Here is a 26,643-nt window from a genome sequence, read left to right as displayed (position 1 = left end):
ATTTTTCCAATTATTTATTTTTCACGGTTACTTCAAGCTGGGTCTTCAAGTTATGTTGAGACATTTTTGTGTATGATAAAGGCAGAGAAAGAGTCTTTCTGCAGATTTATAATAATTAATATGCTGTCTATTTACAGAAAGAATAAAATGGTTCTAATTTGTGATGAGAGGACAACGTATTGTATGCAAGCATGTTTTTCTGTAGGTTATTTTGCAACTTGGGTATCTGCCATTTGCTAGTACGAGTTAAATGTAATGTATGTGTTCACTATGCTATTATTTCATGGCACATTGGGCTTGAAAGAAAATGGAAGGATTCTTATCCAGATTGACAGGAAGCACAAATATTTAATGTATTCACGTGGTAAAATTTCAAACACAAACGCAACAGTATAAATCTGACTTCACTGTAATATTAATACTTAAAACTGGTTAGATATATTACATAAATATTTGAACGTAAGCTTGCTTTGTGCAAAAAAATATGACTTTCATTAGCAGAAATATTTTTAAGCAGCCAACAATTTTGAGAGCATTTATTGTTAATTATAACATGAAATTGCTATGAGGTATAACTTAATTCAAAGTAAATTTTACCCATATAACATAGGGCAGAATTTGGCCCTTTTAAAAAACAAAATACACACACAAACACAGATATGATAATATATAGCTACTAAAACTGAACTAAGCCAGCATTACAGAAGTGTCATGAAAATCTAACCACCAAGACATGTACTAATTCGCCTTCTACCATGCCCTAATAATAATTGTACCACTTACCTACCCACAAAAAAAAGTTCTCACACAGGGCAAATAAGAGTTTTGCATTGCTGAACTAAATGACATTTCACACGCTAGCCCAGGGGTTGGCAACCTTCGGCACGTGGCCCATCAGGGTAATCCACTGGCGGGCCACCAGACATTTTGTTTATGTTGACCATCTTCAGGCACGGCCCCCCGCCGTTCCCAGTGGCCACGGTTTGCCATTCCTGGCCAATGGGAGCTGCGGGAGGTGGCGGCCAGCATGTCCCTGCAGCCTGCGCCGCTTCCTGCAGCTCCCATTGGCCAGGAATGGTGAACCGTGGCTACCGGGAGCTGCGGAGTGCTGTGCCTGTGGACGGTCAATGTAAACAAAATGTCTCGCGGCCCGCCAGCGGATTACCCCGATGGGCCGTGTGCCAAAGGTGCCGACCCCTGCACTAGCCAAAGACCGAGAGAAAAACTCTGTCAAATATTTAGTTGTCAACTTAAATCCACTTTTTACTTTTATAAACCTGAACAGACAAGTTTGCTCTTTTCATTTTAACAAAATATGTCCATACTAAGCCCCAATTGAGGATAGAATGTGCTTAAATGTTGTCCTGAGTACAGATGCCTTCTGGAATTAGGGCCTTAAGTAAGCACATCAGAGCTTTGACTGAAAACATACTATCAAGTATAAACTTCTTTTGATTGACTATTCAAAAAGGCCACTTTAATATTTGAAGAAAGTCATACCATGCTGAATCCTTGAATATTGAAGAGTATTAAGACCAAATAATCTTTACCATGGTTTCAGCTTTAAAACAAGTGCCATCATTAGGACTCATCACTAAAAATGTTTGTGTGTATCTTTCATAGAAAGGTAGGGCTGGAAGTGACTTCAAGAGGACATCTAGTCCAGTGTACTGACCATCCCTTACTGGTGTTGGTCTAACCTGTTCTTAAAACCTCCAAAGACAGGGATTCTACAACCTCCCCTGGAAGCCCATTCTAGTAGTTAACTATCCTTATAGTGAGAAAGATTTTGCTAACATCTAACCTAAATCTCCCTTGCTGCAGATTAAGCTGATTATTTCTTGTCCTGCCTTCAATGGACATGGAGAACAACTGATCACCATTCTTTTTCAAAATGTGTCACTTTCTTGACCCATACTCAAAGTGTGATCCACCATAATCTACAGATCCTTTACAGAAGTACTACTGCCTTGCCCATTTATTCCCCATTTGATTTTTCCTTCTTAAGTATAATATTTTGCACTTCCTCCATAGCACTTACAACCCACCAAGTTTGGATTTATTCACACATTTTATGTGCACACTCTCCACCACATTATCCAAGTCATTAATGAAAATATTAAATGGTACTAGACACAGGACAGACTTATTTCTTTAATTTGACTATGAGGATGTCATGTGGGACGCTGTCAAAAGCCTTATTAAAATCAAGATAATTAGTGTCTACTGCTTCTCCCCTATCCAGTAGGCCAGTAACACTGTCAAGAAAGAAAATTAGATTGGTTTGGCATGATCTGTTCTTGACAAATCCATGTTGGCTATTACTTATAACCCTATTATGCTTCAGATGCTTACAAACTGATTGTTTACTAATTTGTTCCAGTATCCTTCCTGGAACCGAAGTCAGGCAAACTGGTCTATAATTCCCTTGGTCCTCTTGTTCCCCTCTTTAAAGACAGGTAATATGTTTGTTCTGTTCCAATCCTATGGGACCTCACCCATCCTCCGTGAGTTCTCGAAGATAATAGCTAGTAATTCTGAGATTGCTTCAGCTAGTTCCTTAAGTACCCAAAGGGGAATTCCATCAACTTGGATACATTTGGAAGTATGCCTACACTACAGAGACTATACTGGCACAGCCAAATCGCTGTAGTTATGGCAGCAAAACTCTGTTAGTGTAGATGCAGCCTATATCAACGGTATGGGTCTTTGCCATCGGAGTACAAACATCATCTTCCTAAATGATGGTAGCTATGTTGACAGAAGCATTCTTCCTTTGATATAACTGTGTCTATCCTGGGGGTTCGGTTGGCATAGCTACCTCAGGCAGGGGTGTAGATTTTTCACATTCCTAACTGGATGCAGCTATGTTGACCTAACTTTTAAGTGCAGACCAGGCTTAACTTATCTAAATATTCTTTAACCTGTACATTCCCTATTCTGGATTATGGTCCTTTCCCCGTGTTGTTAATGTTAATTGTGTTAAGTATCTGGACAAAATTAACCATTTTAGTGAAGACTGAAGCAAAACAGGCATTAAACACCTCATACTTCTTGATGTCATCCATCATTAGCTCTCCTTCCCCGCTAAGTAGAGGACCTACACTTTCCTTTGTCTTTCTCTTGCTCCTACTGTACTTATAAGACCTCTTCTTAATGCCTTCTATGTCCCTTGGTAGGTGTAACCCATTTTGTGCCTTAGCCTTTCTGATTTTGTCCCTACATGCTTGTGCTATTCTTTTGTACTCATCCGTAGCAATTTGTCCATGTTTCCACTTTTTGTAGGATTCCTTTTTCATATAATTTAAAGCATAGCTGATAACTGAGATATCTCAAGTGTTACCAACTGGGTTATAATGCACAAAGCCAACAAGGGGGGAAACACAACATATTAATGTACAATAACTAATACAAATGAAAGCATAGTGATTCCAACCACTGAACCACGGACCATAGAGGGAGTCATGAGAAAAGTCACTTGGCAGTAACAGTTGTTCTTCAAATAGAAAATTATCAAGAGATTTTCCCTGTAGCAGACTAAGTTATTCAGCTTTAAAATGTCACTTACATTAAAAATGATTAATCATCCTGACAGCTGATTAATTAAACATTTTGTAAGAATGTTTCTTGACTTTCAAAAGACCAAACTAATTTGATATACAGTTTAAAAAAAAAAATCAGTCTGACAGGCATTACTACAGTAAGCAAGAAGCTATTTTAAAATATAGGGAACAGTGAAATTGGCTGTTTCTGGAAAGAAATTCAGCTACTGTAATGGTAGCTCTAAGGTTTACTGGAGAAGAAAAGTTTGAACACTTAATTTTTCCTATGTAATATAGACTTTAGAGACTTTATAAACAGTGACTAACTAGAAGTCTTAATTATCAAGAATAATCAGTGAAAATACATAAAGAAAACATGCACATGGTTGCTTCTCTTGTAATTTACAAATATTAGTTATTTCTAATTCCTCTGATGCAGTCATTTCCAGTACAAAGATTGATTATTTAAAAATAATAATAAAATAAAGAGAAAAAAGTGTAATCTTACGGGAGTCTCAGCTTTCACCTGGGCCTGCAACTTGTTTCTCATTTCTTTTTCATTAAATTTGGCACTTCGTTTTACATAGATTCCTCCATGCTAGGACATAAACATTTCAAAATGGAAAGTATTTAGTATTTATCACGTACTACATTTGATGAAAAAACAAATGTTTGAATTTGGATACAAAGTTTTTTAGATATTATGGTGACAGGTCATTAGAAGCATCTATTGAGATAAAATTAGCAGCCTGCATAGTAAAGAACATTCTCTCTCAGGATGAAAGACACACTATTTTACATTTGCATAAGCAATACATACTCTTCAACAAAGTTACATATAAGGAGAAATGTTATACATGCAGATCACAATGTCCACACAAATAATTAGAAAGCACCTGACCTGTCTCATTTAATAATGTTACTAAATCAGAAGTCAACACTGGAACTGACACGATGGTCTATTCCTACAAATACACACAAAGAAGTAACTTTATTAATGCAAGTAGTACCACTGAGATTAGTGGGACTGCTCACATGAGTAAAGTTATTCATTTGCATAAGTATTTGCAGATCAGAATTTTCAAATCTGGATGTCATGCTGTAAATAGCAACACAAGACAAATATTGAAGACACATGTAATAGGTATCATATTGAAGATACACATATGTATGTGCGTATGTAGTAACAAGCAGCACTGATCATATCACACTATTATACACTTTCACAAACAAAAGGAAGTCTGGTAATTGCGAAGAGAACATTAACCACTGATGATACTCAGATAAATGAAAATAACTACTTGCTTTAGAAGGCAAAAGATTCTTCACAACAATAGCATTTTCACTGGAAAACCTCATGAAAAACTAAACCATTTCCTGGAAAAGATTAGTTTTATAACTTGTCCCAGACATATTACTATTAACATTTTAAAACTGAGAGACCGATTGCACTATTAAGTTTGAAAAGAGAGAAACACAATGAAAGCAAAAAAGATAAAAAAGAGGATATAAATAAAATTTGCCTCTTAAAATAAATTCCTCATTGTTATAAATAACAATATTTTTGAATGTTCAAAATTAAAATCTGTTATCTTACCAAATCATCTTTTCATCACTGCTGCATATTTACTGCTTTTTCTAAGTACTGTAATAGACTACTTGCATTGATTTTTTTCAATAAAAATCTTTGAGAGATTTAAACACATAAGTAAAGAACATTCTCTTATAGTCTCAAATAGATGTTTCATTAAATATATGAAAACTACATTAAGGTGCCAAGAGGATGATGGATTTTCAATAGGATGGTAAATATAGTCTTATGAGCAAACAACAATTTATTATCATTGAGAGAATGGAAGGCGGATAAGGCTAATAAATGAACCTTAAATTGAAGAGACAGATAGGTCTGCTATTTTGAGCTGGAGGAAGTACTCAGTATACATTAGATTGAGGCTGTGAGATGGGATCATTATCGTCATCCTCTGCCCAAATTGTGAACCTTTTCTATTTTAAAATAATGTAATGTTTTCCAGAGCTCACTAATATATCCTGAACAGAAATGGAACAAGATAGGCAATAAATTCAGTTCCATTAGAAAACTAAATAAGGTGAACAGAGTATGTGTCTGATTGGCAGACTCAACCATCCTGTTGAGTACGCAAATCTGGAATGACAGGCAACATTTTGTACATCCCTTATGAGATGTGTAATAAATCTGTGAACAAATGGGCGCTATTAAAATTATCTTCATGTCCCCCATAACACTCTGTTATTAGACATAATAGGAGGAAAGGCATGATGATATGAGGAACACATCTGAAACTGAATGTCTGTCCATCTCTGCTCCCGAACAAAACTTCTGCCATTTTGCATTTTCTTTCATTGTGAAGAAGTCTGTCTATGGGTGTCCCTAGCATGTGAAGATTTCCTGTATCACTGAAGTTTTCAGTGACCGCTCACAGGTGGCTATCATGATTCTGCTTAGCTGGTCTTCCAGATGGCTGTTTTTCCCTGTTAGATGCATAGCCACATGTTGTGGAGAGGGCACCATTTCCACTGCCTCACTGCAAAAGTAAGAATGGGCACCTTCCTGATTCTTCATATATATAATATTAGAGATGCTGTCCATAAGCACCTGAACAACTTTGTGCTGGACGTGAGGTTAGAATGTTTTTAAATGCCCAACAAACTGCTCTGAGCTCTAGAAGGTTTTAATATAATTTAACGTAATGTTGTCTTTGGGGGGATTCCAATGTCCCTGGACTGTGAACCTGCAGCAGTGAGCATACCATTCTATGTTGGATGCACATGCAGTATCTGTTATGGACGGAAGATGACTGAACGATACCCCTTTGAGGACATCGTAAGGTTGAGCTTGCTAATCTAGAGATATTAGCACTTTCTTTGGAATGGAAAGCTTTTGATTCATCTGTCTGCACTTTGTCTATAGTTTGCTGACAGCCAGTGCTATGAAGTTCTTATTTTGAGACATGCATATGTTGTTGAAGTTAAGAGTCCTATCAACTTGAGATAGAACATTACCCTTTGAGAGTGCCAAGTTTCTACTGCTGATTTTACATTCAGGAACCTCTCTTGAGAAAGAAGTACTCTGCTTATCTCAGAGTCTAACAGAGATAAGATTTACTAACTGATTTGTTAGAGTGACTTCTTAGGGTTTATCATGAAACCATATTTCTGAAGAGAGTACATGTGCAGAAGACAGCATTACAAAAATGTTCCTTTAATGACACTTTTATTAGTCAATCCTCCAAATAAGGGTGTACGAGAATTCCCTCTCTTCTCAGGTGAGCTGCTACTGCTGATTGATATTTTGAGAATACTATGCGGGCAGCATAACGTCCAAATGGAAGGATCCTGTACTGGAAGTAGTCCTCTCCCACTAAGAAACGACGGTATTTGCAATAAGAACAACAGGAAATATGGAAATGCCTGTCCTTTAAATCATGAGCTGCAAGCCAATCTTTCAAAGTGAGGGTATGACAGAGGCTAGGGTAGCATACAGAAACAAGATGTCTTGATGAAAGTATTGAACTTCTTGAGGTTTAATATAAGGCAAAGGCTTCCACCTTTTATTTTGTGTCACAAGGAGAGATTGTGAGAGACCAAAGTGCCATGAATACCCAAGACTTCTGCAATAGCAGGGACTTGATTAGGAGAGAGATGCCCAGATGATCCCAGCATATGAACCATGCCCACTGCTTCAAAGGAAGGCCAAAACAAACAAACAAAACAAACAACCACCAAACCCCCAAAGTCCCAGCCAATCTGACATGGGAAAGTTGCTTCCCAACCTGAAATCTGGCAACCTGTTATAACCCTGAGCATGTGAGCAAGACACACCAGTCCAACATATAGAAAAAGGATTCTCTGTACCACCTCAGAGCACTAGTCCGAACCATTTATTATCCTGTCTCCTGCTCTGGCCAGTCTCTGCTTAAGAGGAAGGCTAAATAAATCAGCTTAGACTACACCTAGCCAATTGTGTACTGGAGAAAAAATTCTTTCCTGACCCCTCTAGGCAACCAGTGGAAGTCCTGGAGCATGAGGACCATCTACTTCACAGCAGGATCGTGATACTGATATGACTCATGTTTACAAAGCCTTTTGTGGCCCTCAAGTGATTGGTATTATGTTAGTGTAAGACACTATTATTTTATTCAGTTTTACTGTTATATAAGCGTGCAGGTTTATTTTAAATTACATGATAAACTTTTTTTTAGAAGTACCATCTCAAGGATTGAGTGATGCAGGTTCTATGGGGTGCAGTACATATTATCTCCTCTTTAGCCCTATTTTGAGGAGAGCTAGAATCTCTGATCTCAAAAGGTTCCTGTGAGAGGGAAGGAGAGTTGGTGACCATGAGTTGGTTGAGTTCAGGATCCTGACACAGGGAAGAAAGGTAAGCAGCAGGATACGGACCCTGGACTTCAGGAAAGCAGACTTCGACTCCCTCAGGGAACGGATGGCCAGGATCCCCTGGGGGACTAACTTGAAGGGGAAAGGAGTCCAGGAGAGCTGGCTGTATTTCAAGGAATCCCTGTTGAGGTTACAGGGACAAACCATCCCGATGAGTCGAAAGAATAGTAAATATGGCAGGCGACCAGCTTGGCTTAACGGTGAAATCCTAGCGGATCTTAAACATAAAAAAGAAGCTCACAAGAAGTGGAAGGTTGGACATATGACCAGGGAAGAGTATAAAAATATTGCTCGGGCATGTAGGAATGAAATCAGGAGGGCCAAATCGCACCTGGAACTGCAGCTAGCAAGAGATGTCAAGAGTAACAAGAAGGGTTTCTTCAGGTATGTTGGCAACAAGAAGACAGACAAGGAAAGTGTGGGCCCCTTACTGAATGAGGGAGGCAACCTAGTGACAGAGGATGTGGAAAAAACTAATGTGCTCAATGCTTTTTTTGCCTCTGTCTTCACTAACAAGGACAGCTCCCAGACTGCTGCGCTGGGCATCACAACATGGGGAGTAGATGGCCAGCCCTCTGTGGAGAAAGAGGTAGTTAGGGACTATTTAGAAAAGCTGGACGTGCACAAGTCCATGGGGCCGGATGAGTTGCATCCGAGAGTGCTAAAGGAATTGGCGGCTGTGATTGCAGAGCCATTGGCCATTATCTTTGAAAACTCGTGGCGAACGAGGGAAGTCCCAGATGACTGGAAAAAGGCTAATGTAGTGCCAATCTTTAAAAAAGGGAAGAAGGAGGATCCTGGGAACTACAGGCCAGCCAGCCTCACCTCAGTCCCCGGAAAAATAATGGAGCAGGTCCTCAAGGAATCAATCCTGAAGCACTTACATGAGAGGAAAGTGATCAGCAACAGTCAGCATGGATTCACCAAGGGAAGGTCATGCCTGACTAATCTAATCGCCTTCTATGATGAGATTACTGGTTCTGTGGATGAAGGGAAAGCAGTGGATGTACTGTTTCTTGACTTTAGCAAAGCTTTTGACACGGTCTCCCACAGTAATCTTGTCAGCAAGTTAAAGAAGTATGGGCTGAATGAATGCACTATAAGGTAGGTAGAAAGTTGGCTAGATTATCGGGCTCAACGGGTAGTGATCAATGGCTCCATGTCTAGTCGGCAGCTGGTGTCAAGTGGAGTGCCCCAGGGGTTGGTCCTGGGGCCGGTTTTGTTCAGTATCTTCATAAATGATCTGGAGGATGGTGTGGATTGCACTCTCAGCAAATTTGCAGATGATACTAAACTGGGAGGAGTGGTAGATACGCTGGAGGGCAGGGATAGGATACAGAGGGACCTAGACAAATTGGAGGATTGGGCCAAAAGAAATCTGATGAGGTTCAATAAGGATAAGTGCAGGGTCCTGCACTTAGGACAGAAGAACCCAATGCACCGCTACAGACTAGGGACCGAATGGCTAGGCAGCAGTTCTGCGGAAAAGGACCTAGGGGTGACAATGGACGAGAAGATGGATATGAGTCAGCAGTGTGCCCTTGTTGCCAAGAAGGCCAATGGCATTTTGGGATGTATAAGTAGGGGCATAGCGAGCAGATCGAGGGACGTGATCGTTCCCCTCTATTCGACATTGGTGAGGCCTCATCTGAGTACTGTGTGCAGTTTTGGGCCCCACACTACAAGAAGGATGTGGATAAATTGGAGAGAGTCCAGCAAAGGGCAACAAAAATGATTAGGGGTCTGGAACACATGACTTATGAGGAGAGGCTGAGGGAACTGGAATTGTTTAGTCTGCAGAAGAGAAGAATGAGGGGGGATTTGATAGCTGCTTTCAACTACCTGAGAGGTGGTTCCAGAGAGGATGGTTCTAGACTATTCTCAGTGGTAGAAGAGGACAGGACAAGGAGTAATGGTCTCAAGTTGCAGTGGGGGAGGTTTAGGTTGGATATTAGGAAAAACTTTTTCACTACGAGGGTGGTGAAACACTGGAATGCGTTACCTAGGGAGGTGGTAGAATCTCCTTCCTTAGAAGTTTTTAAGGTCAGGCTTGACAAAGCCCTGGATGGGATGATTTAATTGGGGATTGGTCCTGCTTTGAGCAGGGGGTTGGACTAGATGACCTCCTGAGGTCCTTCCAACCCTGATATTCTATGATTCTATGAGAGTATGATTGGAAGGATGGATTTTTTTTTTTTAAAATTGTATTGAATATCTTCTACAGACAATCTCTAAAATACACTTGTCCATAGGTAAGGCTAAGTTTTTGTCATGGCTATTTTTAGTAAAAGTCAGGGGCAGGTCACAGGCATTAAAGAAAAAATCATGGAAGCCTTTGACCTTTTGACTTTTTCTAAGAATATCTATGACAAAATGGGGAGCTCAGCTGTGGGATCGGCACACTGCCTATAGAGGCTGGGCAGCTGCAGAGGCCTGCTCCCAGCTCTGGTTGAATTTATGGCGTGGTCCCCCTGCAGTGGCCAGGAGCTCCTGCCTCCCATGGGGGCCGGGAGCTATGGGGGACCCTGCAGCTCCTGGCTGAATTCACGGAGGTCGCTGGAAGTCATGGATTCTGTGACTTCTGTGAGCTCCATAAAAAAATCGTAGCCTTATCCATGGTTATAAAAGTCCAACAGTGCAAAAAAATTATATAGCCAGTCCTCAAATGGAGGGGCGTGAACCTGGATTAAGACTGGATCAGAGCTCTTGGGTCTTAGATCACAAAGTTGACATACTGCCCAATAACATAGCTACTCAAGATGCCTGGTTGCCCCTTGATCTCAGTTTGAAGCTCTTTTTTTTTGGTTTAGAAAACTGCCAAAGAGGCTGTTGCTGGTGATTTTACTGTCTCCTTTGCGTAAGGTAAGAAGACAATCAAGGGTAGTGTTGTCTTTGGTATTTAAAACCTAGTACTTGTGGCCTTTTCCAGATGCCCAACTAACTGGCAGTATATCTATTTTCCATCTTTTACAGAAACTCATCAGTGCTGGTTCCCAATGGTCCTCCTCCTTTAAAAGGAAGATCCTCCACCTTAGCTCTATAGAGGCAGTCCCAAAAATTTAAGCCAAGCAGACCTTCTGATAGAAATCGTAGTAGCTACAGCTCTAGTTGCTGCATCTGAAGTCAATAGATGCTATCAAGGCATGTCATGCTACTCAGAGACCTTCTGTTATGATAGCATGTTTTCTCTGTTCATTCAGGAGCAAGTCAATAAACACTGACATTTTCTTCCGAAGATGGCATTGTTAGTGCACTGTGGCTTGGTAATTCATGGAATTTAACTTAATGTGGAAGATGAGAAGACTTTTCTTCCCAATAAATTCATTTTCTTTCTATTTTTATCTGAGGAAATAGAGTGTACTAATCCACCCTTAGGTCTCTGAACAGCAGCTTCTACTACCAAAGAGTCTGAAAAATCCTCTTTCGGTAAATATTCATATAATTTGTCCATCTTTTTAGACACTGGCTAAACTGAGGATGGACTTGCCCAAATGAGCTTTGTGGGTTGCAGAAGCCCACATAGTATTAGAAGTGATAGTCTGTTTGAAGAGTAAGAGCCACACTTAGCATGTTGCTCTCCAAAAAAAAGCATAAAAAGCGAGCATAAATTCAATGGAGCATTAACTCCGCATTACTTGTTCTGTCACTCCACCTCAGAAGGGAATCACAAAACCACTACAGGCTGATAGCCAGTTGAGGCATGGCTACTTACCCAGACAAGCAGTGATGGCTAGTAGGGGACTAGAAGGAAGCATAGAAAAAAGAGTATATAATATTTTTTGCTAAATTTTTCCCAAAATTCTCTGCTGACTTTTTATCCAGCATGGTTGCATTTTAGTGGAGAAGGACTGGGCAGAAACTGTTCTGCAGACCCACACAAAAACACTAAGGACAACTTTAGATACACAGATTTTATATTTTTAGCTAACAGAACAATCCTGTGCCATAGCAGATGAATGTAAGGCGCTTCTTTGTTTGTTACCATTAGAAATACATATTTAAAAAAAGGAATTTGTTAGCTATGCAGTCATCGATAGATCCAGTTTCCTAATTTATATTGAATTTCTACTGTATTTGCTTTTGAATAATATCAAAATATATGTGTATGTCTCAAAAACAGATTTCTGGAGGTCCATAAGCACAGTGTCTATATTTTCAATTTTTCCCTCTGTACTTTAAAACATGTTTCTAGCTCAACAATGAACTATGTTTACAAATATGTTTCCTTAGCGCCTGAATTCTGCACAACTGAGTAGCCAAAATATGTGTATATTCCAAACAGGATGTTTACCTGAGGTAGGGAATATAAATTCCATGAGTATTCCGTAAGTACATATCACTGGAAAGTTTTAGTGGAGTGTGAGTGACATCACTGACAGAGCATCAACAGGAAGAGGAGGAAGTGTTTTATGTTTTTGCAGTGTTTGGTGTGATAAAGACAATAAAAATACCTAATAGCTTGCACTACAGTCCTGGTGTATCCCTTTTCAGTCATTTAAACACATTTTCTTTAATACACACCCAACACTAGTGTCTGTAAACAGTCTTCCATTTGTGTCCCTGGATTAGTAATATATCCATCTCTGTTTAATGTCTTTAATTGTGTGAAAAATATTGTGGGGCACACAAAACTACACTGGTTTAATTAATAACTATGTTCTGTATAAAAGTGTAGCCTACATTTACACTAATTTCCAGAGGAACAGTCTATTAACAGTCAGTATAGTAGTCAGGAAGTTGAACACAGAATATTCCAGCGAGCCATTGCAAGATTTTGGAAATAACAAAAATAACTTTGGATACCTAGTGACAGTGGATGCAATAGAGAACCTGAATTGTTAGCATTATAATAAAAGCAGAATTAGACCACCAGAGACATAGTGACTATATGCAAGGGAAACAATAGTGCTCTTTCCACAAATCATAGTCTCTCCTTGCACTCTGCAAGGCAGAGGAGAAATAAAAGAGCATCAGAAACTGTCACTTTGGTTTGGGGGCTTAAGTGGGTAGGGGAGGGAACACAGAAGGAAGGGTCACTGTCTCCACAGCACATTCTCCCCTGTTCTCAGGACCCAACAGAAGCCCCTTCACTGGAGCACCACAGGGTTTGGGCTCTGTGCGTATTGAGTTGAGTGGAGCAAGGAAGCAGATACCTTCTGTGGCATGCTCCCATCCATACCCACAGGGTGTTTGAGAATTGATGCTTGCTCCAAGCAGCACTGATTTTGAGTAAACCATCTCTACAACTACTAGTCCCAAGCTATGGAGATGCCAGCCACTGGCAGTAGTTACAGTTCAACCTCAGTTATGACCAGAGTTATGAAATAATCAGTGAACCACATGCCTCATTTGAAACTGGAAGTACGCAGTCAGGCAGCAGCAGAGACCAAAAAGAGCAAATACAGTGCAGTATTGTGTTAAACATAAACTACTAAAAAAAAATAAAGGGAATGTTTAAAAAAAGATATGACAAGATAAGGTAACTGTTTGTGTGCTTGCTTCATTTAAATTAAGATGGTTAAAAGCAGCATTTTTCTTCTGCATAGTAAAGTTCAATGCTGTATTGAGTCAATATTCAGTTGTAAACTTTTGAAAGAACAAATGTAACGTTTTGTTCAGAGTTATGCACATTTCAAAGTTACAAACAACCTCTGTTCCCAAGGTGTTTGTAACTCTGAGGTTCTACTATACTAAAGGAGCCATGCTGTCATGCGGGAGAGGTTGGCCTAGACACTTGTGCAGAACCACTAGTCCGTTATTGGTGTAATGAGATCTGTGCAGCTCGCATGACACCTGCAGGTTAAGGTGACCCTGACCATTCTGTAGTGGCAATAGCATGAAGGCAAACATCAACCTCCCTTGACAAAATGATTGAGAGAATATTCTCCCAGTTCTCCTCTCTTACTGGTTTTACATCAGTATTACTCCATTGTCTCCAATGAAATTACCCCCAATTTACAGAAGTATGAAAGGAGAATCAGGCTCTTACACATTGACAAGCACACATATGTAAATATCTGAAAAAGAGAACAAGTGTAAAGGACCCCAAGTTAGACACCACCTCTAAATTTTGCCCCATGATTTTAATTTTGATATTACTCTAAAACACAGTATTTTGTTAATTAGAAATATTAGTTAAAAAAGCTGAATCGATCCTCTGATAAACAGCTGTTTTTTACATCAATGTTAGATAAATGTTCAAATGTACACACTTCTGAATGAGACCAAGTAATTTTCTTCTTAAAATAAAGGCACACCAAGAAAATTTTGACTCATTGCTACTGCTTTTGGACAAGTAGTATTAGAAATACACAGTAAAGAAGATAATAAATTTTACGCTACCTGTGCAAACAGTAGGAAAAACAAACAAACAAACAAACAAACAAACAAACAAACAAACAAACAAACAAACGGGAGTTACCTGAGAAAAATACCACCCATACAAGGGAAGCCATTTTAACCCATCTTTCAAAACGTATCGGACATGTCCCAGAGCATTCTGTCTGATTGCCAACATGTCTGCAACAATCCAGTCAACTGCAAAGACAAAAATCCAGAACTCTTTAGTCAAACTAGGCCTCAAATATCCCTGAGGAAACAAAAAACATTTTGTACATAGGATAGTAGTAAAGTGCTTCTGAAACAGTAATTATGCTTCTGATGTTCATAACAGAAATCTTATGAGAGGAAAAAAGCATGTAGTAAACACTCAAGATAACTGATATTTTTCAATGGCAATACGAAGAAATCTTCCCAGAATCATGTCTATTTGTTACTTCCTTGTCAACTTTTCCCGACACATTAATTACTCCTGTTCATTCATAACTTTAAATATTTCATTCCAAGAGATGGGTGTTGGGGTTTTGTTTGTTTTTTAGTTTTACAGAATCATAGAAATGTAGGACTGGAAAGAACCTTGATAAATCATCTAGTCCTTCCCATACAGTGAGGCAGGACTAAGTTTTGTCTAGACCGTCTCTGACAGATGTCTGTCTAACCTGTTCTTAAAAATCTCCAATGACAAAGATTCCACAACCCCAAGTAATTTTTTCCTAATATCTAACCTAAATCTCCCTTGCTGGAATTTAAGCCCATTACTTTTCGTCCTATCCTCAGTGGATAAAGAGAACAATTTATCACCCTGCTCTTTACAATCTTTTATGTACCTGAACATTGTTATCATGTCCCTCCGCCACAGTCTTTGAAAAAAATGGGGTTTAATCTGGAGAAGCAATCTTTCCTCATAGGTCATGTTTTCTAGACCTTCAATCTTTTTTGTTGCTCTTCTCTGGACTTTCTCCAATTTGTCCGTTATCTTTCCTGAAGTGTGGTGTCTACAACTGGACACAGTACTCCAGTTGAGGCCTTATTAGTGCTCAATAGAGTGAAAGAATTACTTCTTGTGTCCTGCTTACAATGCTTCTGCTAATACATCCCAGAATGTTTATTTATTTATTTTTAAACAACAGTATTACAGTGTAGACTCCTATTTAGTCTGTGATCCACTATAACCCCCAGATTCTTTTCTGCAGTACTCCTTCCCAGGCAGTCATTTCCCATGCATGGACAGCACTTCACTACATCTTTAACAAGAAAAAAAAATTTAGTTCCAGATCCAAAAACTTGGTGACACTTGAAATTTTGTCATCAATTACCTGCAAAGATTAAGGGGCTGATCTTGCACAAGCATAACTTTATGCATGCAAGTAGCCACATTGACTTAAATTCTATAAAGTTTGAGTTCACGTGGATTCCCAAAACTGTGTAGAAATAACACAGTGGGCGGTATCTGGTCTTTATGAAGATAACTGTAGTGGAGATTTCAGAAAGTGGTCACTGAAAGAGGGGCATTCCTAATGGGGCAGAGTTAAGGTTGAGATACATTATCTGTGGTACACAGCGATTGAGCTAGTGGTGAGGTGTATCTTTCTGGGTGGAAGAACAGACAGTACGTACTGTTACTTAACTTTTTGTTTCTTTGTTGTTGAAGAGTTGCATTAGGCATGTTGCTTGCAATAACCTTACATGACACTCATTTTGTGTGTATGGCCATGTGCATACACAAATTACATCTTTCTGAAAAACCTTGCATCAGAATCCATTTCCATACTGGCAACTTCTTACATGTCCCACAGTATGGAAAGCAGACATCGGATAACAATCATCTTATTTTAATATGTTAAACATTACAGTCAATATATTTTAAAGGGGCCTTGCCTGTTTTCCGGTTTCATTGATAAACTGAAAGTCCAATTTGTGGCATTTAGGCATGTACCTCTGCAATTTGCTCGTACAAAGAGCCATCAGGTGCACTGAATTTATCAGGAAATTTTGTTTTAGGTTACTAGTTTTCTCTACCATGTATGAAAAACATATTTTCCTCTCCTCCAAGCCTGGAAGGTCCCCTACTTTGTATGTCCCTACTCAAGCTTGAGAGATTCCCTCACTTCCTTGCCATTTAATTTTTTCTTCTTTATGACCCCTACCTCTGAGGACACCATGGATTTCTCCTTTGGAGTCCTTCATTGCTGCTTTTTAGATCAGCTGCAAAGACCAATGATCAATAGCGCAAAACACTTATCTAAAGCAAGAACAGACTTTGTCAAATCAATCAAAAGAAATACAGTGGCATCACTCCAGTGGAGGGCCTTTAGCTCTGGAACTTGCTGCTCTCCCTAGGTTGCCAAAGCCAGATTCCATTGATCTTCAGAGCACAGTGCAAGACTGTTTTCTCCTGGGCTTTTGCCTAATGGGGGCATTTAAGGGGTGCTATATAATTTAAATGATGGGTGAGACTCTTCCAGAGTTGACAATGATCAACAAGTTAGGTACAGAATCATTACTGTTGATCATTGCCCAGACACCATGCTGTAGACAGCTTCATGAATACATTTCATTCAATTTAGAATAAATAAAAAGCTCTCATACAGAAGGTCTGAGCACCCAGCCAATCCTTTAAAGTTACAAAAACAAAATGCAATATTGTCAGTTCACCCCTGTACCGAGCAGCACCACATAAATCAAATACCAACACCCCCACATATCAGCCAACTGTACACCTAAATCCTCTGAGGAAAGCTAAAACAAATGGACCATAAATCAAGTAAGTTTGTAGGTACCAATTCTTAGCTGTAGTTTTCAGTGGGATTTCTCACTCAACCTTTGTTTGAGGAGGTGCACAGACTCAATCAAATGTTTAGCAGGGAGGTAACTGAACCTTTATCCTTGAGTTACAAGTGGTATCTGTCTTCCCTGTAGAGAAATCCAGACATAAGGAAACTTGGATGAGCAGAGCTGAACCATGTTACCTTATAATGCATACAGATTGGACTAAAAGGCTTACTCCTCTAAGGTGCTGAGTGCCTTCACTGAAGTCAATGGAAGTTAAGGTACTCAGGACCTGATCCTGAAAGGTGCTTGAGAGAGGAAATCATTTCAGGAGTTTTTCTTGCTGAATTTAGCTGCCTCCTCATCCCATCCGTTTACGGTGCATATTGGTTTTTAGAGTTTAAATGTTATGACTTACATTTTGTGGTAATTCAGATAGGGCTGAGCCTTGCAAGGTGCCAAGTGCCTCTCATTAGCTGAAAGCAGTGCTGAATAGGATCATATGCAAAGACACTTTGCAGGTTCAGGTCCAGAAACACCAACAGAAATTTAAAGCACAGGTTCTGATGTGGAGATTATATTTGTCTGGACTCACATTAGCTAATAATCTGAGTTAACAATCTGTGACACCCTCCTTTTAAGAAACTAATTTAAGAAATAAGTGGCTATAATACACATTTTCAAGGTCAGTTTATAACTTTCTGTTAAAAAAAAATCTCCTACTTTGTTGCTAAGGTTGTTTTTAAAAAATACAGATTACATAAATACTACCGAGATTTAGCTAAAACATATTTACTATCTATACTTTAAGATTATTCAGAGGAATGGCATGACCAACAGCTTTAAAATTCTGTTTTTCTATCTTTCAGTTAAAAAAAAAAAGTGCAAACAAATGAGATACAAACCTGTACACTGATGATTTGATAAATATACTACATTTTCTTTATTTTTTGGCAAATCCCCATAGATTATAATCTAAAAAAAGAAATAAAACATTACTTCATTATTTACATTCATTACTTCAATTAATAAAGAGACTTAATGAACAATAAGCAACAGAACTTCTCAGCCAGTTACCACCATTAACTAAAATAACCTCTAATGAGATCTTATCAGGACCCATTATGTGTATACTCTAGTTCCAAATGGTGAGTAATGTCTATAAGCCGCTTCTGAAGTAAGAAAGATATTTCCTTATTTGAGTCTCAATCCTGCCACTGGATCCAGGAAGGCAGATCCTTATGCCCATGCGATTCATAAATTCATAGCATTTCAGGCAAAAAAAGGACCATTATATCACCTAGTCTGACTTCCTGGATTACACAGGACACACAATTTCACCCAACTACCCCTACACTGAGCCCAATAACCTGTGCTTGACTAATGCATATCGTCCAGAAAAGCATCCAGTCTTGACTTGTAGACATCAAGAGATGGAGAATCCACCATTTCCCTTGGTAGTGCGTCCCAATGTTAAAAATGTGTGCTTAACTTCCAATTTGAATTTGTCTGGTTTCTGCTTCCAGCCACTAGTTCTTGTTATGCCTTTTTCTGCTAGACTAAAGAGTATGTTAGTACCTGGTATTTTCTCCCTGTGAAGGTATTTATGCAATCAAATCACCTCTTCATCTTTTTGATAAGCGAAACAGATTTAGATCTTTAAGCTCTCGCTGTACGGCATTTTCTCCAGCCCTCAAATCACTTTTGTGGTTCTTTTCTGCACTTTCTCTAATTTTTCAATATTTTTTTTAAAACGTGGACACCAAAACTGGGCCCAATCACATGTAGCCCTTTCTCCCACAACATTACATGGGGAGCTCATGTTGATTTGTTTGTCCACTGGGACATGCAGATCTTTTTCAGACCCATTGCTATCCAAGATACAATCCTTCAATCTGTAGGCATGGCCTACTTTTCATCCTAGATGGATAACTTTGCATTTGGCTGTATTAAGACATTTTGTTTGAATGGGCCCAGCTTACCAAGTGATCCAGATTGCTCTGTATAAATGCCCTGTCATCATTATGGTACCACTCCACCAATCTTTGCATCATCTGCTATCAACTCTGATTTTATGCTTCCAGATCATTGATGAAAATGTTGAATAGCATTAGGCCTGGGACTAATTGCTACGGAGCCCCATTAGAGACAACCCCATTAAATCATGATTCCCGAATGACAGCTTTTTGAGATCTGTCAGTTAGCTAGATTTTAATCCATTTAATGATCTTGTACAGTGCTAATTTTTTAATCAGAATGTTGTTTGATACTAAATGAAATAGCTAATAAAAGTCTAAGTATATTACATTTAAGCAGTTCCCTTTATCAACCAATCTCAACAAAGAATAAAATAAGGTTTGACAAGACTATTTTCCATAAATCCATGTCCACTGACAATTATATTCCTATCCTCCAATTCTCTATCAATTAAATTGAATGCAGGCTCCTGTATCAACTTTTCCATTATTTTGCCTCAGAATAATGTCAAGCTAACCACTGGCGTACATTTATCTGGGTCAACCCAGCACTTCTTGTACATTGGCACAACATTTGCACTCTTCCACTCCCTCGTATTTGCCCGGTACCCCAAGATTTATTAAAAATTATCAGTGGGCCAGAGATCTCCTCATATAGCTCTTTTACGACTCTTGACTGCAAGTTATCTGGGCCTGTTGATTTAAAAATGTTTATTCCTAGTAGATGTTGTCTAACAGACACCTTAGTTACTAATTGACTGGAAAGTACTTAATACTTATATGATAGGAGTACATCATCCCACTTCTTTCCAAATACAGAACAGAAATATTTATTGAATATTTCTGCCTTTTCTGCATCATGACTAACAACTTTACCATCTCCGTCTAGTGATGGAACTCTTCCATTGCTAGGATCTCTTTTGTTAACAACAAACTTTATAAAACACACGCAACCATCTCTTCTTATTGTTGTTACCCCTGCCAGCCAGGGATTTTTCCCTGTTATCTTTAGCTTTCCTTACACATTTTCTGCACTTCATGACTTCTACTTTACACTGACTGTTACATCTTTCCCCTTTTTTCCATTTGTTATATATTGTTTTTTCATAGCTAATTGCTGCCTTTACTGTAGCACTGAAACAGGATGAGCTTTTAGCCAAAGATGTCCTCTTTTATTAATTGTGGCATCGTGCTTTTTGGCCATTTGATAAACTTAAAAGAAACTGCCAATTTTGATTCACATTTTTTGGTCTCAATTTTTTCCCCCCAAACAATTCTATTGATAATTTTCCTCAGTTTTGGGAAAATAGCCCCCCTGGGACTGCCACCTGATATGCCAAGACTACTTCTGCCCCGCTTTTCCTGGCAGCTTGGGACTCCAGCACCCTGTCTTGCTGAGCCAGACACGCCAGTCTGCTCCAACACAGACCCAGGGTCTGATCCATGTGCCCCAAAGCTGCAGACTTGATTGAAAGCAACTTAAGAAGTGGTGCTGCCTTTAACACTCAGATGCCCAACTCCCAATGGCGTCCAAACCCTAAATAAATCCATTTTACCCTGTGTGAAGCTTATACAGGGTAAAACTGAATACAGATAAAAGCTCACCCTCAGAGATGTTTCAATAAGTTTCTTTTACAGACTGGACACCTTTCTAGTCTGGGCACAATCCTTTCCCCTGGTACAGCCCTTGTTCCAGCTCAGGTGGTAACTAGGGGATTTCTCATGATGGCTGCCTCACTTTGTTCTGTTCCACCCACTTATATATCTTTTGCATAAGGCGGGAATCCTTTGTCCCTCTCTGGGTTCCTACCCCCTCCTTCTCAATGGAAACCACCAGGTTAAAGATGGATTCCAGTTCAGGTGACATGATCACATGTCACTGTAAGACTTCATTACCCACTTGCCAGCACACCCGTATACAGGAAGGCTTACAAGTGAAACAGAGCCATCTAGATTGTCCTGGTTAATGGGAGCCATCAAGATTCCAAACCACCATTAATAGCCCATACTTTGCATAATTACAATAGGCCCTCAGAGTTACATTTTATATTTCTAGTTTCAGATACAAGAGTAATACATTTATACAAATAGGATGACCACACTCAGTAGATTATAAGCTTTGTAATGATACCTTACAAGAGACCTTTTGCATGAAGCATATTCCAGCTACATTATATTCACACTCATTAGCATATTTTTATAAAATCATATAGAGTGCGGCACAGTCCTCTTATTAATTGTGGCATTGTGCTTTTTTGGCCATTTGATAAACATTTAAAAGAAACTGCCAATTTTGATTCACGTTTTTGGTCTCAATTTTTCCCCCCCAAACAATTGTATTGATAATTTCCCTCAGTTTTGGGAAAATAGGCCCTTTGAAACACTCAATATATAGTACTGGTTCGGACTGTCCTCTGCCCATATTGAATGTAATCAGGTCATGAGAAACCACCAACTTCCATAATAAAACTGTCTCAAAGCATTTTTCTGTGGATTAGCTTTAGTTCTTGGCTCTTATGAACAGACGTCTCTGTTCAGGCCCAGGGAAGTTTGCCACACTTATTTTAAACTTTCTTATTCATAATCCCTGTAACCATTATTTTTTAAACTATGTTACATACACGTTAAGCTCCTCTACTACTAAAGACAGAGAAAACATAGAAAATACTGGGACTACTGCTTTAGTGGATTTATACACACAGACACAAATTACTTGATTACAATGTCTGCAGAGAATTACATCAGTATATGGCAAAGAGACACGTCAAATTCAGGCCTGGCATAAATGGGTGTAACTCCCACTGAGTTGAAATTAGCCCAAGAGTCAGTACTCCAATTTAAAACGGTCTTTGTAATTTGAATGGTAGGACAGTCAACAATTCAAGGAAAATATCCAGAATGAAAGCCCTCCAAAACCTTCATGGAATTTGTCTGAACATTTTCTTATGTAAAGATTTCATAGATGCTGACGCCACAAAAGATCACTGTGCTAGTCTAGTCTGATCTCCTGCACAACCACAAATGATAAGACTTCCCTGAATTAAGGTTTTATCTAGAGAACATCATTTAGAAAAACATCCCATCTTGATTTTAAAAGTTGATGGAAAATTCACTACAAATCTTGGTAAACTGTTCCAATGGTTAATTACCTTAACTGATAAAAATCTGCACCTAATTTCTAGTCCGAATGTGTCTAGCATCAACTTCCAGCCACTAGATCCCATTATACCTTTGTCAGCTACACAGAAAAGTCCATTATGAAATTTTTGTTCCCCATGAATTGTGATCAAGTCACCACTTAATCTTCTCTTGTTAAACTAAACAGTCTATCTCAATATGGTAGGTTTTTCAATTCTTTAATCATTCTTGTGGCTCTTTGAACCTTCTCCAATTTATCAACATTATTCTTGAACTGTAGACACCAGAACTGGACAGTATTCCAGCAGCAGTCACACCAGTGTAAATACAAAGAAGGTGTAATCTCCTCACTCTTATTTGCTATTCTCCTGTTTATACCATTCCAGGATCACATAAACCCGTTTGGCCACTGCATTACACTGGGCATTTTAAATTTTAATGCCAACTGTAGATATTACGCATTGTTCAGGAACAAAGCAACAGTTTAGGGGCCTGTTCCTACAAGTCATTTACAGGAATTCCACTGAAATTATAAATCATCTAGTTTGCGAAACAAAGCTTTGTCTTGTTAGTGTGGGAGCATAATGTAGTAAAATCTTATTTCATGGGCAATTTAGTGATAGAAAGGCAAGGGAGGTATCATTTGATTTGTAAAAATCCACAGAATCATAATTTCAACGGCGTCACCCTCTGCAGAGTGTTGGGGGGGACTTGCTGTCCCCCTGAGGCCCAGATCCAGATCCTCTGGTAGTTGGAAATGGATCAAGCTGGGTATTACTCAAAAGTCCTTTCTCCCATGAATGCAATGGTACCAAATGCGACAAGCCTAGAATAATTATGGAGCTATATATTTGAGAAGATTTTTTTTTAAATCAACTTTTTAAAACTATACTTTAACATAGGGATGGTTTGCTTACATAAAACAGGCATTGATCTTTGATAATTCTAGGGAAGTTAGCCTTGACATGTTGGACTGAAAATACTTATTCAAATCAAAGTCATCATCAGTGTTGTCTTAGTCTAGGGCACCACTGCTAGACACGTTGTCACACGGATTCTCACCCACATAGCATATCAGTGATTGTCTCAGCTATTCCGAGCATCTTCACAGCAAGAAAAGTCTTCGGAGGCTAATCAAATGCTTTCCAGAAAAAGATAATTTGGTCTTTCCAGCCAACCTTCCAGTAGTGTCATATCCTGAAAGGGTGTGGTAACATGGCAGTGTGGTGGCTTAAATGGTCCAAGTAATATGAACACATTGCTGAGGGATACCCAGCAATTCTGTTCTATAGCATTAGGCACAAAAAGAGTCTTGCAAAAGTCTTTGGTCGCATTTCATAGAGAGCACTAGAATACCTGTGTCTTGTGCAAAAAATCAATAATTTAGTAGCACCTCTCTCTGTGACACCGATGGCATGCAAGATAATTTTAGTGTCAGCCTACTCATGGGACCTACAAAGAAACTCCACAGAACAGTGTGAGGCAGCAACTTTGTTATGCCATGCAATGACAAAATTCTTTGCATGTTGGAGCGGTTTTTTATGCAATGTATGTGGTTAAATCCTCATTCTTGTGAGAATGAGACAATAACTTCTTCATTGTGACATTGGAGATGTTTGTGGAGTCAATGATTTTGTAGTGGACTGGTGCAATCCCATGGAGTCTTTAGTTTCTGGTAATATTTTAATTGATTCTCCTGCATACATGTCAAACACAAAGTGGACTTTGTCATAAGTCCAGTATTTTCTCTGTTGCCTCATAATGAAGAATTCAGCCAATCTCAGAAGATTTACTTTTTCTGGATGGTCAAAAGCTTGTACCTCGTACCATCTATGATTGCTATGCTGAGAGACCTCTGTTGGCATAGGGTACTAGCCACACTGTCAGTAGGTGCTGGCTTAGGAAGACCATGCAAGATACACATTAGTTTGCTTTTCCCCAGGCATGTATGCAATGTTCTGTCACATTCAAACAGCAACCATGGGGCAAACAGTAACAATTGGCAGGATGCATCTGCAGGTCATTCACTCTTGCATTTTACATAGTGCCAAGTTAAAGGCTGACCATGTCGGAATGTAGCTTTCTCCTGAAAGGGTGTGTGGTATGCTATGTGCTGAGCATCTGGATCATTTGAGGATATGTCTTCTCTCTCTTCAGCTGATGGCCTACTCAATGATTTTTCACCCCTGGAATGTACCTGACTTCTGCACAATGATCAAGTGAAGTCAAGGTTAGTGAATGTTGAAAGCTCTACTATAATCAATTCAACTGCTGATTCATTGAAAACTGGACTTCTTGGCTTCAGAATTTTTGGACCTTGGCAGGAAAGTAAGCAAGCCATGAAGACAGGAAGCCCCTTCATGGAATGGTCTTTGCTGATCCAGACAGGACTTGAGACTGGGACAGGTCCCCCTTAATATGTTCCTGATAGCAGACCATAACTGAAGCACGAAAGTATGTTTGTCACCTGATGTATCTTCAAGGAAATCAGCACAAAATATAAACCCACCCTTGACGAGTTCTGGGGGAACTCACATCTCTCCATTCACTTCCATTCAGTGAAGAACCTCATTTGCAATTGCAGTCTCCAGGCGGACTACTTTGCTATAGTCAATGGAGGAGCCAATCCTGTGCATAAGCTACACAAGCAATTTGCTATGGATTTTGGAACGAATTGTTAAGCCAACACCTACCTGTAGTAGTAATTATGCAGATCCCATACAGTTGTTGTGTACATGTTGGAAACTTATCTTTTGCTCAAACTCTCATATATGAGGCTTTGCAATAAAACGGCATCCTTGTGCTTCATTTGCTTACTGTCATACTTGATGGTGATGAAGTCACTGAGACTACCGATGCAAAACTTCAAATAATACAGGTCACACAATATTATTTCTTCAGTTTGCCATCAGTTATGAATCTCTGGAACTCCCATATATTACAAGACAAAATAGTTTTTCTTAAAAATTTAGCATCTGCAAACAGTCTTCATATTACTGTTGACATCAGCACTTTCTTCTGCTTTTGATAGGATCACCTATTTTGCAGTTTTTAAAGATATGCGCTGTGATTCATTTCTACAGATAGGATTGCTAAAAACTATATCCATATCTCACAGTTCATCTTCAATAAGTCCTTTAAGAGCCTCTCTGCTGAGCCTTTTTTCCCCTTCAATCCCATACAAAACACATATTTCTCTGTTCTTAGCCTCTGTAACGGCCACCACCACCACTTTCCCATCCATTAGAGCCTCTGCGAGGCAATTTATGAACTCCAGCTGAGTTGCACAGTTTACAGTAAAAAAAACTGTTGTTATTTCTGTTGCTTTTTCCTTTGGGTGCAACACATTACATTTATTCTTGGCATAGCACATGATGTGATATGCAATGTTGTATGCATGTATGTCTTTTGAGTTAACGCACATACTTACTTTCCATGCAACATTCTTGTTAAGAGTGACTGCCTCATACAGTTTCTCATCTATCTCACATGTTGAAACTGTGCTCAGTGGATGCCATTGGGTTTCCAGCTTACTGCAGAAGAAGCAGGCATTCTTCTCTAAACCCATGTCATGGGACCTAATAGAAGGTGAGTCTTATGCACAGCTGGCATTCGTCCTGGCATTTTCAACTTTTTCCTGATGGATTTCCACTCCAACCTTGCCAAATTCAGTTTACGGGTGCACTTCTTACAGAATGTCAGAAGCCACTGAGCGTTGTGTTTAACCAGATCCTCCCCAGAAATAATCTCCAAAGATTCAACTAGTAGTCAGTACTGTTCGTCTCCCCATTGATGCCTAAAAATCATGAAGACCAAAGTAAAGACAAGGATTTTGTAATAAATTACTTTGGGATTGTAATTATATTATGTTATGTACTATATGTTATATAAATAAGTGCATACTTATTTGCAGAGGGATTTCAGTAATTTCTGGTTGGCTGTTGACGTTTTAACTGGTGCCCCATTATAACTCTTTTGGCATAATAAATCTGATAATACCACTGAGCCACTTTTTTTTCTTTTGGCCCATGATGGCAAATCAATTTATAGTAATCTGTTAAGCATTCAAAAAAATTAATCTGGTGTCATTTTAGGAGGCGATAAAGAACAGTCAGTTGAGGGCCTCAATCTAACTTTGTGAGGGCTGCATGTTTGATATGCCAGTGTCAGAGTATCATTTAAAAAAATGTTGATTTTTAAACATTTTCTTGAATATACATTTACATAATTGTTTAGGTTTGCCATGTTTGGTACCATTGTGTTCATGGGAGAAAGGGTTTTTAATAATACCCAAGTTGACCCATTTCTGATGACACTGTATTATCAAAATTTCCACCAACACCTAAGCTGCGTGGCCGCCCAGCAATCTATCAAATGCCATGCACTTCAGGTGCCCCTACCCCCACTGCTGCACTGCTCCTGCCCTCCACCTTGGAGCCCCT

The 26,643-nt window shown here is 39.1% G+C and overlaps 1 protein-coding gene across 2 annotated transcripts in view; it reads right to left on the bottom strand.

Annotated features, from left to right (window-relative positions):
* AGPAT5 (1-acylglycerol-3-phosphate O-acyltransferase 5) overlaps window positions 1-26,643 on the bottom strand; it is a 116,015-nt gene that overhangs the window by 66,267 nt on the left and 23,105 nt on the right. For both annotated transcript variants that reach the window (XM_073336236.2, XM_073336235.2), the window contains exons 2-4: window positions 17,993-18,062; window positions 14,401-14,516; window positions 4,051-4,140 (exon numbers count right to left, since the gene is read on the bottom strand). In XM_073336236.2, coding sequence (XP_073192337.1) covers window positions 4,051-4,140; window positions 14,401-14,516; window positions 17,993-18,062 — 276 coding nt within the window. The remainder of the gene's footprint in view (window positions 1-4,050; window positions 4,141-14,400; window positions 14,517-17,992; window positions 18,063-26,643) is intronic.

This window comes from Lepidochelys kempii, chromosome 3 (assembly GCF_965140285.1).
Source record: "Lepidochelys kempii isolate rLepKem1 chromosome 3, rLepKem1.hap1, whole genome shotgun sequence".
Taxonomy (NCBI): domain Eukaryota; kingdom Metazoa; phylum Chordata; order Testudines; family Cheloniidae; genus Lepidochelys; species Lepidochelys kempii.
This window is presented reverse-complemented; position numbering and strand designations above follow the sequence as displayed.